The sequence below is a fragment of the Monodon monoceros genome, unplaced genomic scaffold, assembly GCF_005190385.1.
Source record: "Monodon monoceros isolate NGI ecotype Baffin Bay Population unplaced genomic scaffold, NGI_Narwhal_1 Super_Scaffold_21, whole genome shotgun sequence".
Lineage (NCBI taxonomy): Eukaryota > Metazoa > Chordata > Mammalia > Artiodactyla > Monodontidae > Monodon > Monodon monoceros.
Window position 1 is genome coordinate 146480140 of NW_021703778.1, and position 14162 is coordinate 146494301.

Here is a 14162-nt window from a genome sequence, read left to right on the forward strand (position 1 = left end):
CAGGAGCCACACTCAGGCATAGGTACCTCATCACCTGTCTCCCAACTTTAAGATCAATGCCTATGAGAGTGGCATTTTGCTCACTCCTGAATTCTCAGTGCTCAGTATAGGCAAGGCACCTGGTGAGTATTTGCTGAATGAATAAATGAATATGTTAGGCTTTCCCACCACAAAAAAGAGGGCTGGCCACTGAGTTTCCCATACCCCAAGGCCAAGGACATTCGGGGACAGATGCCCAACACTGATTCAAAGGCTGAGAGGCAGGAAACAGGAGCTGAGGAGGAGGCCTAGGGGTCCCTCCAGGGAGAGAGTGAGAGAAACACTGAGTCACTAAATCAAGACCTCTGGGCCCCTGGTACCTGGGCAAGGGGTATGTGGAAGGCGGTTGAGGGGTAGAAGAGGGCCCAGCATGGGATGTAATTCCTAAAATCTGAGCAAGAACAACTGGCAAAAGAGAGTAACCCATTCCAGGCCATCAGACCGAGCAGGCAGGCCACGCTGCACCTGGCAATGGGTCTGTGCCGTCAGAAGCCTCCGCCACCAGCCAAAAGCACACTCAAGGTCGATTTGGAAAGCTTTCCTAGTTTACCAGCCTGTTCTACCTGCCTGGCCTCTGAGGCCCTGGTGGGAAATGCGGGGGGTGATGCCTGCAGCAGAGGCCAGGCCCTGGGAGAGCTTTGCTGACAACCCTGGACCCTGGAACCCAGCACTCACCTGGTCTGGGTGGACACGGGGCACAGGAGGTCACTCCCCAGAAGGCTCCCACACTGCCACAGCAGTCCTCTTGGGCAGTCAGCTCCAGCAGGGGGTTGGCACACTGGAAAAAAGCCCATGGACACTCATCACCTGCTTCCCTCCCCTGCTGCGCGCAGAGATGTCACAGGAAAGCCTGAGACATGAGCTCACCACTCGCATCCTGCAGAGAACGCCCCCACCCAAAGGGAGGGGAGGAGAGGGGAGGAGTTGTCCCGGAAGGAAGCAGTGAAACCCAAAGTCCACTCTGCCAGACCCTAAACTTGGGAGGGGAGTGGCAGGAACACATCCAGATAAGATCTTGTCTGTGAAGTCTGCAAACTGCCCCCATCCATGTTCCCAGCCCACAGAGGTTGGGCTTTCCTCCATCAAACTCCAGGGTATGCCAGGGCCACCTCCGTGAGCAGGGTCCATGCTCAGCGACACCACAGCTGAGAGGTGGGGAGGAGCTGGGGACTCAGAGCCCCTATCCCTTGGCTACTCACTACCTCCCCCAGTTCCGAGGAGGGGTTTCCGGGAACGCCAAACTGCAATCCAAGGGAAAACCATCCTGGGTCTGGCTTAGCCCCTATCCTTAGGTGCCTGGACTCAGAAAAGCTTACATGATTTCCCATCACCGACTGAGGAGGATGCCACCGGGGGTAGGGGGGATGGAGTGTCTTATCTTTGCACCACCAAGGCTTTGGGGTTTAACCTGCATTTGCTAATTTCACATCTCTGTGACTCCACCCTTAACTGAAGACCAAACGCCTTCTCGCCAGATCTAATAGCCCCACTACCCACGCACCGGGAGTCCTACACTCAGCTCCAGGAGAGCCCAGGATTTGCTAGGACACAAGGATGCTTGTTCCCCTCCAGAGGGGGCCTCTCTTGGGTCCTCTTCTGTGTGCCCGGCACTGACAGGTACCCAGTGACGACCAAGTAGGAGGCTCAACCTCTCTACACTCAGGCAATTTTATGCCCTGAGTTTTCCCATGTGGGGAATGGGAGACCCTGTAGATTCACATTCCTTAAGAACACAGAGGAGAGAGAGAAGGAGGAGGGGCACTGCAGGAAGCAATTGTGGTCCCAGAAGACCCCGGGGCTGGGGCAGGAGCTGCCTTCTCACCTGTCCATTCACAGCACTCAGGTAGCACCGGCCCAGCAGTGCCGGAGGCCTGGGCACCACCGGGGGTGGCGGCCGAGGAACCACTCCAGACCGAGCCGGGATGCTGTTGCTGTCCCAGTGACCATGGCCGGGGCTGGCGGGGAGCCAGGGCGAGGGTCTGGTCTCCACGCTGTTCTCCTCTGGGGCCTCCTCGACCTCGCCCCGTACCCGAGCCACCTGGTGGACCTGCACGGAGGCCTCAGGCGGGTGGTGGATGTGCACCTTCACCAAGGAGGGGTTCACAGAGGCTGGGCACAGGGGCTGGGGTCAGAGGTGGGGAAACAGGGCCCCACCCTCTGAGGAGTGCAGCAGCCCTGGGCCAGGCGAGCCACTGGCTGTGTCTCCCCAAAACTCGCCTCCATTTCTTCACTCTCTACTCAAAACCCAGAACAATACCCCAGGGAGGATAGGACCAAGCACAGGCTCCTTCCCTCCACACCTTAGCACAGGCTCCGGACGCGCAGGCTCAGTGGCCATGGCTCACGGGCCTAGCCGCTCCGCGGCATGTGGGATCTTCCCGGACCGGGGCACGAACCCGTGTCCCCTGCATCGGCAGGCAGACTCAACCACTGCGCCACCAGGGAAGCCCCACACCTTTTCTTGAAAAACCTTCATTAACAACTTCCAAACTACCTTCCTGATTCCACCTCCCCCCATGATCCTGCACAACCTTCGAGCTCCAGCCCAACAGACCCTGCATGGTCCCCACTATATGCCTTTGTTCACACCAGTCCCCCTGCCCAGGAAGCCCTCCACTCCCCTCTGCTTAACCAAAGCCTATCCATTGTTTAAGGCCTAAGTGAAGTCCACCTCCCCCATGCAGCCTTCCCTGAACTCCCCAGGCTTGGGGCTCTCCATCCCCTGATCTCCTACAAAATTCTGTATTTTTTGTACCCTTTATTTGGCACCTAATAACGGAAGGCAGAGGAAAGGAAATGTTTTATGATGCTATTCTTTCTCATGCATCCTCCCTCTATTGTTCAGAACCATGGGTTCCTTGAAATCAGGACCCTACCCTTATACTCTTTTGTTTCCCCCATCGCACCCAGTAGGGGATAAGAGCAAAAAAAAAAAAAAAAAAATTGATGAACTCAGATGGAAGGGCAGAGAAAAACTTAGGGAATGAAACTGAGCGCTAAGGGTAGAGGAGAAGGAAGGGCTGGAGACAGCTTCCCGTCCCCTCCATGAAGATGCCAGCACCCACACTATGCGGTTACCCAGGTCGCCTCCCAGCCCCACACTCACCCTGCTGGTTGGAGAGAGGCAGCGTGAAGGTGGACTGCTTCAAGGGGCCCTGTGGCGAGGCCCTGTGGTGGACCCCCCTCTCTGGAGGCTCCCTGTCCAGATTGGGAGCGGGCAGGTGACAGAACTTCCCAGTGGAGTTGGTGGGGCACCAGCATTCGTCCCTACCAATGCAGCGGCCTCCATTCAGGCAGGGGATCTGGCAGAAATCTACAACATCGACCTCAAGGTGACGTGGTGGAAGAACACAGCAGCACCTATTATGTGGCCGCTGGGTGACAACAGGGAAGCGGGGGGAGCGAGACCCCCAAATCTGGATGGCTTTGGGAACCGGGCACCCCCTGAAATGCAGGGACTTTCCAGGAAGCCTGGGAGGATGAAGGAGGATGGATAATAACAGGCCTTGCCTTTCCTCCACCCTGCAGTAACCTGGGGGATGGGACGGGAGTGGGGGGCTTGGGGGGAGTGGCACCGTTAACGCCTTCACTTTTCTGTGGAGGAAACTTGGATTCAGCGAGGTTGTGAGACTTGCTCAGAGTCACATGTGACAGAGCTGGGTGAGGACTCAGTACTGTGTGGCTGGAGACCATTCACAGAAGCCACGGTATGAGGGCACCCGGCCTCCTTCCTGCAGAAGAGCTGGGATCCAGCCCAAGGCAGGCCTGTCCTTCTGGCTATCCCTGCACCCAGCCCCAGGGCCAGCCAGGAACCATGTGAGCGGGGAATGGACTCACAGATTCGGAAACCAGACTTGGGGTCATGCCCGTGGCCGCTCTGGCTGTACAGGGTGGTGGTGTCGCCACGCTCGCAGCTGCTGGCACAGCGCCCATGGGCACAGGTCTGCTTGCAGACGGTGGGAGTGAAGACGATCTTGATCTTCTTGATTTTCTCCGTGAGATTCAGCCCTGCAGAGAGAGGGCTTGGGTCCAGGGGGCAAGGCTGAGAGGCACAGCTGTGACCTCCAGAGGCTGGTTAGAAAGGCCCACGGGACTGGGTTGAATCCATCCCAAGGGCATTTGCTAAGTACCTCCTGGATGCGAGGTTCCATAGCGGGGGCCGAGTAACAGCTCACAGGCCAACATCTACTGAGGGATGCCAACAGGCCAGCAACTGAGTTCATGCCTTATGCACAATAACTCTCAACGCTCTTGAGTATTATTTTAGGTTGAACCACTAGAAATTGCCATTTTTGTAGGTTAAAATGGTTGAATATTGGCAATGTTCTTATATCTAACCTAATATTTCCATCTGACACTTAAGGAAACTGAGGCTCAGAGAAGGATGGGTTGCATCCCAAGTCACACAGCTAGCAAGGGCTGCAGCTGGGCTCTGCACCAAAGGGCAGAGAACAGAATGTAGCTCAGACTTGCCAGAGAAGAGAGTTTTCCAAGAGAACACCTGAAAGAATGATTTAGAGTCGGGTGCTGGAGGCCCTAATGGCCAGAACAAGGATAGGGAACTTTATTCAGTTGGTGGTGGGAAATCATTGAAAATTTTCAGTGAGAGATCAAAGACGAAGTGGGGGGAGGGTAATGCCATCTGAGCTGGGGTGTGCAGGTGGATGGAGAGACAGGGTGACTTGTTGGGAGGTCTTTGTAGCAGTGTGGGCTGAGGCCGCTTCATTTAACACAAGTGGAAATACAAAGGAGGGGTATTCATTCTGTATAGGGGGCCCAGCGGGGAAGCCAGGAGGCGGAGGGGTTGAGAAGGGAAGTATAAAAGGTCTATGGAGACTTGACTGTGAAGGGAGGAGAGATAGAAAGGAAGGCAGAGGGAAGTGGAGAAATAGCCATGCGTGTGTGTGTGTGTGTGTGTGTGTGTGTGTGTGTGTGTGTGTGAATGGGAGAGCTGTAAGTAACTGTATATGCTCTAGGGAAAGGGTTGAGTGGGGGACAGGTTGAAGGGGGAGGAGAACTGGGGTGGGGGGAGGGCAAGTGACAGCCTAGGGTTCCAGAAGAGTCAAGAAACAGTGGGATGTGCCTTAGACAAGAAGAGGGGCACTTCCTTTTCAAGATGGCAAGAAAGGTCATCAGCTATAAAAAGGACACCGATGCATGCTGTCCACAACGTGGATAAACCTCAAAAACATTACACTAAGTGAAAGAGCCGGACACAAAAGGCCACATGTTGCATGATTCCATTTATATGAAATGTCCAGGATACGCAAATCTATAAGGACAGGGAGTAGCTTAGTGAGACCAGGGGCCGAGGCGAGGGTGGGAGTGGGGAAGGGAGTGACTGCTTAATGGGCACGGGGCTTCTGGCAGTGATGGCAATTGTTCTGTAATTAGATGGTGATTGCACAAAATTGTGGATATGCTAAACATCACTGATGTGTGTACACTTTAAAATGGGCAGGAAGGTGAGGACTCTGGGGAGTGGAAAGCATGGCCATGGGATGGGGCTGGGGAAGGTGGGGGCAGCTTGGAGTAGCTGCTCTGAGGAATGAGAGAAAGTGTCCAGGCACACCGGGAAGGATGGCTGGGCAATGAGCAAGAATGTGCGGAGGCTTGAATCCTCAGCGATGCTCAGCTCTCTCCTCTGGGAAGCAGAGGCCCCACTGTAGGTAACAAGGGGTTTACAGGAAGGATGAGGTGGAAGGACCGGTGCCAGGGAGGTGAGGTTCACAACTGGATATGAGGGAAGCAAAGGCAGGACAGGTGACAGATGGGGCAGAAATGGAGCCATCAAGGTCTAGGTGTCTCAAAGGAGCAAAGCCTCCAACAGCCGGTTTAAGACCCCTGGAGCCCGACACAAAGCAGATGCTTGACAACTGTTTTGTTCATTGGCTGAAAAGATAAGAGACAGGGTGACAACTCAGCCCTTCTGAGAGGGTGAAGGGGGAAGCAAAGGCGGGGAGAAGGAGGTCCAAGATTTAGATGCCCTGCTCTTTGAGAACCTGGAGCCAGGGTGTCCTTACCCCAGGAGGATGACGGGTGGCCCAGATATGCTGCCTGCTGGGCACCATCCTTCCGTTCAGGGCCTGGCCCCATGGGCAGGGCATTGGAGGTCAGCGGGCCATTGGCCGCAGTGGCCAGATAAAGTCGGACAGTCTGGGACAGCCCCACGTGCTGCTGGGTGGCGTGTGTCTGGCTGAGCCCACTCAGGGTCCTGTGGAGACAACCGGGGCATGGGGTTTGCATCCCAGGAACAGTGGCTCTGTGCCCTTCCTGTTCAGGACGTCCACCCCCGCCTCTGCACTAGAAGAGTGTTCTCTGGCTGCCTTCTTGCCAACTCCAGGAAAACAGAGGTGCCCTGAGACAGGGGAACAGGGCTAAGGCCAGCTGGCTAGTTCGGTGGGAGTGCCTACCCCTATGTAGAACTGCCAGGCTGTGGCTGGGTATTCTGGGCAAGTCACTGAGCCTCCCTGGGCCTCAGGGCCCTCAATTGCAAAATAAAGGTGTTAGATTGGTCCCATGTAGCTCTGACATTTGAAGAGTTTGAGACTCTGATGGACCAGCCCTTGCCCTAAAACTGAGTCCTGTGCCTGCTTCTTGCCACTTTTATTTTTTATTTTTGCAGTACGCGGGCCTCTCACTGTTGTGGCCTCTCCCGTTGCGGAGCACAGGCTCCGGACGCGCAGGCTCAGCGGCCATGGCTCACGGTCCCAGCCTCTCCGCGGCATGTGGGATCTTCCCGGACCGGGGCACGAACCCGCATCCCCTGCATCGGCAGGCGGACTCTCAACCACTGCGCCACCAGGGAAGCCCCTTGCCACTTCTTAATACAACCTTTCATACAAATTGCTTGTGGAACAGGTGTCCAGCAAATACACGTTAACAGATTGATGCGGGGGCAGAGCCCTGAATATCCCTCTGATTAATGTTATTGTAAAAATAATATAGCAACAATGTTCAAGGAGAAAAAAAATGAATTCATCATCCTCCTACCCCAACACGGCAAATACTTTGGCATATTTCCTTTCAACCTTTGCACAAGTATATGTTCTTACACTGTTGTCATCACTTGCAGATACCATTTAAATTCTGATTTTTCACTTAACATTAGATCATACTTTATACAATTCCACAATTTTCATATTGCTCATCTTAATTGCTACAAGGTAGTCTATCTGAAAATGAATCACAATTTATTCAGACATTCTCCTGTTATATGCTTAGATTGTTTTTTTAATTTTTAACTGTGGACATCCTGACTCATAATGGATTTTTTTCTTCGGTTAAAATATTCCTTTAGTATAGGGGGATCCATTAAACTGTTTTTATTCTGTATATTTGAAAAATATTTATAAGAAACATTTTGAAAAGGCTTATTATTTTAGGATTAATTCTGTGGGCTAGAATGACCATATCAGAGGTACATTTATGGCTCTAGGTATACACTGGAGGACTGCTCTCCAAAAGGTTGTATAAATGTCCCATTCAGAGTGCAGCCTCGCCAGCATTATTATATTATACACAGCCTCGCCAGTGTATTATTAATTTTTCATCATCCTTATCATAAATGATACTTCAATGTTGCTTTAGCTACCTTTTTTTATCATTTCTGAGGTTGAATTTTTTTCATACATCTCTTTACCACTTGTGAAAATTTTCTGCTCATGTCCTTTGATGTCTTAACTATTTGAGTTGTTTGCTCATAAACTTGAACGGTTCTTTATGTGTTTATTATAAGGCAGGTCATTCTACAAGGCAGCCTTGTTGTAAATACTCTGTCACTGTCAAAATGTATATGAACCACTGTATACGTGACAGTGTCTGGACTGTGGTGAGTGTGAGCACATTGTAGACATTGAAGCTGAGAGAGTAATTACTTGCCCAAGGTTATACAACAGGTAAATCAGGCCCCAGGACTCCAATCCAGCAGAGCTTGACTCCTGTGCCACCCAACAGAGCAGCCCAGACCATGACAGAAACTCAGCCTAGAAGCCTCTGCTCAGGCCTGGGGTGGTGCTCTTTCCTCCCGTAGGTCCCACCCGTAGCCTCTCCACTGGATTCTTTGCCCAAGTGGGTCCTGGGACCCTGTCCCTCCATCGTCCCTACTCCTGTTCTGTTGGCCCCGGGTGTCCAGGCCATGAGCAATCTCCTTCTCATCCCTTCCTGGCAGAAGCCAGAGCAGCATGGGTGTCAGAGTTGGGCACCTTCCAGCCCTTCCCCAGCCCTGTTGGCCTGGGACTTGGCTCCCATGAGCTTCACCACTGCGCTTCTTCCAGTGCGACCAGCAGCAAATACTCACCCTGACAGCCCCAAACATGCCCCAGCCTGCTCCCCGAGTTTGAGGGCTGGAGTGAGAGGGAGGGCCCGTTAGCCACCCCAGAAGCTCTGGGAGCTGTAATGGACCAGATTTGGGGGCCCCACCCTCAGGCACCTGCTCCTAACTCCGAGGAGAAGGTCAGCACAGCCAGCTACAGCAGAAAGCACAATCCTTCCAATGGCTTCCAAGAGTTCACCAAAGAGTGAGAGGTAAGTGAGCTGGTGGGTCGGTGGAAGTCTCCTCCTGGTGGCACCAAGCCGGTGCCATGGCTCAGCTTAGTGTCGGCATCACAGAGCACCCAGGGAGCTAAAGGGAGTAGTTCAGGTTCTGCCCGGACCACCTGGGACATTTCTGAACTTGATGCTGACAAAGAGGTCTCCAGTCTGGTCAAGGTGGAAACTCAAAGGGTTCTTTCTTGGTCGTTTGCTGTCACTGTTGTTACTGTTGCCATCACTTGTTTCTCTAGTTGGAACTCAATGCTAATGGCCCCAAGATTACTGAGTTCAAATCCCTTAAGGGCCAGAGGTTTAACTTTGCAGAGAAGAAAAAAAATGTCTTCCCTAGTTGTAGAAAGGACCTGTCTGTACAGAGAAGAGAGGACAGGAGTTGGCCAGGCAGATGTCAGTTCTGCCTCCTACTTGACCAGTCACTGAGATCCCCTGGAACTCAGATTCCCAATCAGTAAAACAGGAATAGTGACACCCACCCCACCGGGCTATGGTGAGGACCAAGGGCAACGGTGACACCGTGTGATTATTTTGAAAATATAAATAAGTTGTCACAAGTTGAAAACTATGCCAGAACTTTAAAATCACATGAACAAAGAAAAGAAAGTGCTAGCTATAGTTCAGACAAAATACCTCTCCCCAAGCCACTAAAAATTCTTCTTCATCTAAGAGGAATCAAAGACACCTCAAATATCTTGTTACACTGCCCAAGCATCCTTACATATAAAAGGCCAAGTGACTAATCTGGTGTCAATACATTTTTAACAACCACAGCCTTCTGAGCTCAATCCATTGTCATCTACTGCTGTGATGAGGATTTCGGATTAAACGATAGAAATCAAAAAGTCCTACCTTCTGAGAGGCTCACAGCCAAGTAAAGAAGGAAGCCTTGGTTCTTTGATAGGCCCTAACCCCTCTAAAGAGTCAGCTATCTCCCTTCATAAACCCCAGACCAGTCCTTGGAGGTGGATGGGGAGGGAGGGCCCCCCACCTCATGTGTGAAGGGCTTCAGCTCCTCAGCTCAGCTCTGGCTCCTAGAGAGCGGTAGCAACAGAGGCAAGTGAGAGCTGCACTGGGAAGGCGACTTTCTTTGACTAAAGTCCCCGGAGCGGGGCTCTGTCCACTCTCAGCTTTGGAAGAACCGCTTCGATTTCGTTAAAGGATAGCATAAAGGTTCTCAGACTCGCCTGGCCCAAGATTATCTCTCTGGGATTGTTCCAAGGAGGTCCTGGCAGAGCTGCCGCAATTGATGGGAACATCCATCTCTCTAGACTTCAGGATTTCATGGATCAGTAAAATTTTGAAACAAATGTAGGGGACCAACATAAAGTTGCCAACTTTTTACTTAGGTAAGACATTAAAACACACACACACACGCACAACTCCCAATTATTACCACCATAACTTTATGAAAGAAAAGACATTTCAATGCCAATAAGAAATATTTGAATAAGCTTAACTTCTTGGAAATCTCACCTCATTGACTTTATTTTTTTCATTTCTTCATGGACCAACGAAAACTCTCATCACAGACCATCATGGAACCAAGGAGGAGCCACTGGGTATGATCCACCAAGATGTGCTCTGGCCTGAGGACTCTCCGGCTCTTTCAACTAACTTGGGAAAAAACCTTCCATCCCAGCTGGCTGGGATCTTCAGACCTGAGTGGAAACTCCCTGGACAGTGCATACCCATGATAATGCCACTCAGCTGAACATGGTGCCCCCATATTCTGCCCAACTCACTAAGGTTCTCAAACAGTGATGGGGAGACGAGTGGGTGAGGGGCTCCGTGACCTCCTTCCCACCCACTTTCACCTTAGCCTGGTGGCTCCACTCTATATAATTGATAACTGGGTTTCCACATACTATTTTGTTTGCTAAGTGTTCTGCTGCCAAAAGAAAGTTTAAAAACATCACTGCAAAGTACATAGAATAATTACAGCTCCCATGGACAGAGCACTGAAGGATGTACTTTAAATACATCATCTTATTCATGTTATTTTATTGAATGAAAAAAGTAAGTTGCAGAATAATATGGACAGTAATACTTCCAGGTTTTTGTTTGAAGAAAAACCTCTCTCTCTTCCCTACAGATATTTATATAGGCATAGGAAAGGTCTGGAAGGATCTGTAAACAGTGGCTGCCCCTTGGGGATGAGAATGCCTAGGTATGTGTAACTACTGTTTTAAACTTTATGTTTCCATATTTTTAGATTTTTTTCAGTAAAAAAAAATTTTTTTTTTACAGTTTTACAGTAAACATGCATTATGTTGTAATAAAAATAAATCTCTATTTTCCCCAGCAACTCCAATTTATAGGTAAGGAAATTGAGGCTCAGGAAAAGCATGATAAATGTGTGTATATTACTAGGATCCAAGGTGGACTCTGATGGCTAACAGAGGTACAGGAGTTCAGATGTAAGCAGGACTATGACATTTGAGCTGGGGCTTAAGAGAAGGGTAGGAATTTCACAGTCCAAAATGAGGGGGAAGACATTCCAGATAAGAAAAGTAACAAGAAGACGCGTGAAGGTGGGAAGCATGGGCCATATTTAAGGAAGGATAATGAGCACAGTTGGATAAAGCATAGAATGGAAGGGAAGGGAGGGAAGGAAAATAACATCCATTCAGTGCCTACCAAGTAGTGGACATCATTCTAGGTGTTTTACATAACATATCATTTACTTGTCCAAACAACCAACCCTATGATCAAAAACCTCTGCTTGGCCAAAATGACTTTAAACAAAGTAAAAAGACAAAAGACAAAGTGGGAAAAATATGTGCAATTCATATCACGATTAAGAACCAATCGCCATAATATTTAAAGAGCTCCTAGAAACAGAAAAGACACACCAAACCAATAGCCCTAGAAGAAGAGTCATCAAAGGAATATGAACTGTTCACAGAAAAAAAACCCAAACGTTTCTTTTTTTTTCAAGATCAAGATTTTAAAAAATTAATGTTTCATTGCTTCATCAAGTACATTCTCAAGTATAATTTTTTTTTTGTTTACTATAAATATATGGTGACAAAGAGCACAGTTTGAAGGAACTGCACTGACTTTTCCTAAGGCACCAGCAGTTTTCCCCACCATGGCTTATGAACCATAGTGCAATTGTCAACACAATGAAAAAGGAACTTAGTATTATTATCAAAATAGTTTTAACCCTTAAAGGGTCTTGGGCTCAACAGATAGCACTTTGAGAACTACTGTTTTACTAGAACAAAAATATATTTCTCATTTTTGTTATGTTGACTTTGGGTTGTTTACAGGTATCTTCATTCTGGAATCCTGGCAAAAGAAAAAGTCTTTATCTGGCACCTGTTTTTCCTGTGGCAGAGGAAAATGAGCAAAATAAATTCATGCATTGGCTTCCAAAGCTTCTTCTTAGACATGACCTATATCACTTCTCATCTTCCATTGACTTTGGTCAAGTCCCATGGCCAAGCTTGATGTCAATGGAAAGAAGGAAGTACTCCTCCCATAGGTAGGGACCCTGGAAACCGTGGCCTCCGACGCCGCTCCCCCGTCCCGGGAAAGGAGACACAATTCCCCTCCTCGCCTCCGCCGCCACCTCCAACCACCCCCAAAATAACCCCTACGGGTGGTGAGAGGCCATTATATCCCGGGCGAGCGGAGGGCGGGGGGATGGGCGTCGGGCGGGCGGGGTCGGGGAGCGCGGCGCGGGTCCCCAGGTGGCGAGCGGAGATGCTCCCACCGCCCCAAATGGTTCTTAAACACATGAAAGTAGGCTCAACTTTTCTTTCTAAGGGATGTGCAAATGAAAACTACTTTGAGATAGCATTTTTCAGTCCATCAGATTAGCAAAAAATCCAAAAGTTTAATAATAGACTAATTTGGTGAGATTGTGCAGAAACAGACACTCAGACGTTGCTGGTAGGAATGTAAGTCGACACAGCCCATTTGGAGAGCAATTTGGCAATGTCTATCCACACCGCAATGTATCAATGCTTTGCCCCTGCAGGTCCACCTCCGAGGCGGTGCTGCAGATACACCTGCTGTGGTAGGCACTGCTGCCGCCCTGCCCAGTCCCCTTTGCGGCCGGTGCACCCCACACTGGCTTCCCCTGAGCTGTGCTCCGGACGGAAGACAACCACCTGACAAGCTCCTCCCACCATCATGACCACGAAGCCAATGACTGACTGAACCGGAAGTTTAAAAGCCCCGCCTCCTTGCTTCAAGGTGGGACAGCTGTCCAAGCTCCGCCCTCTGTTAGGCTTTGGCTTGATTTTCCCGGGACCAATCCTTGCTTGGCTCTTTCCGCCTTTCCATTCTGCTTCCCTCCCGCCCTTAGCCCTCCCCGAGTAAATCACACACACACCTGAATTCACGTCCCAGCTCCGCCTCTAGGGGGAACTGACCTAAGACACTTGTAAACGTCCACAATGATGGATGAACAAGATTATTCGTAGTAGCACTGTTTTGTAATAGCAAAATATTTTGTAAAGAATAGAAACAATTTAAGTGTCCCTTAGTAGGGGATTGGTTAAACAAACTAAGAGACATCCACGGGATGGAGTCCTATGCCCTCAAAACAGAAAGATGCAGCCCTTTTACATCCACAGAAAAGCTCTCCAAGATATATAGAAAAGTGAAAAAACAGCCCAAATCTGGCCCACCGACTGTTTTTGTACAGACTGTGACCTAACAATGGTTTTTTATACTTTTTAATGGTTGGAAAAAATCAAACGAAGAATAATATTTCATGACATGAGAAAGTGATATGAAATTCAAATTTGTTTCCATAAATACAGTTTAACTGGAACACAGTCACACTCATTGTCTAAAACTGCTTTTGCTCTACAGTGGCAGAGCTGAGTGGTTGCAGACACCATATGTTGTACAAAGCCTAAAATATTTACTATCTGGCTTTTTGTGGAAGAAGTTTGCTGACTCCTGGTGTGGGGCATGTAAACTTTTGTGTGAAAATAGAGAAAATAAGCATGAATTTATTTGCATATTCATAAAGCAACCTTGGAAGGATACCCTGAGAATTAATAAGTGGTTTCCTGTCTGTGTGTGTGTGTGTGTGTGTGTGTGTGTGTTTGTGTGTGTGTGTTGGGCGGTGGGGGGGAGTGGGAAGTGGATGGATGGGGAAGAAACTGGTGCTACAATTTAATGAATGCTTGTACTGTGCCGGGCTGCATGCCAACAATGCGTGTCACATGCATTATCTCATGGAATCCTCTCCATAACCCTAAGAGTTAGATACTCATTATCCGCCATTTTACAGTCAAGAAAACAGAGGGTAGGGAGGTTCTATACCTTGCTGAAGGTCGCAGAACTCCTAAGTGCAGAAGCCAGGTTACCAAACAAGGTAAGTTCATCCTCAAGCCACCCCACCATTTGTCATTTCTCTATCGCCATTTCACTGAGGCTGTGAGGGATTAAAGAAGAATAGGTTCGGGTCCATATCGTGGAGGGCTTGAAATATCAGGGAAGTGTCTGGGCTGTACTGAATGGGTAAGGGGGAGTCCCTAGAGATTTTGGAGAAGCCCACCCTCTTTCACGCATTCAAGAAGCACTTACTGAATGCCTGCCACGTGCCAGGTATC

The 14162-nt window shown here is 49.6% G+C and overlaps 1 protein-coding gene across 8 annotated transcripts in view; it reads right to left on the reverse strand.

The window, feature by feature from the left end:
* LTBP2 (latent transforming growth factor beta binding protein 2) overlaps window positions 1–14162 on the reverse strand; it is a 98153-nt gene that overhangs the window by 44472 nt on the left and 39519 nt on the right. For all 8 annotated transcript variants that reach the window (XM_029239799.1, XM_029239798.1, XM_029239797.1 and 5 more), the window contains 5 exons: window positions 6063–6253; window positions 3877–4047; window positions 3146–3352; window positions 1862–2148; window positions 715–817 (listed from right to left, as the gene is read on the reverse strand). In XM_029239799.1, the coding sequence (XP_029095632.1) occupies window positions 715–817; window positions 1862–2148; window positions 3146–3352; window positions 3877–4047; window positions 6063–6253 (959 nt within the window). The remainder of the gene's footprint in view (window positions 1–714; window positions 818–1861; window positions 2149–3145; window positions 3353–3876; window positions 4048–6062; window positions 6254–14162) is intronic.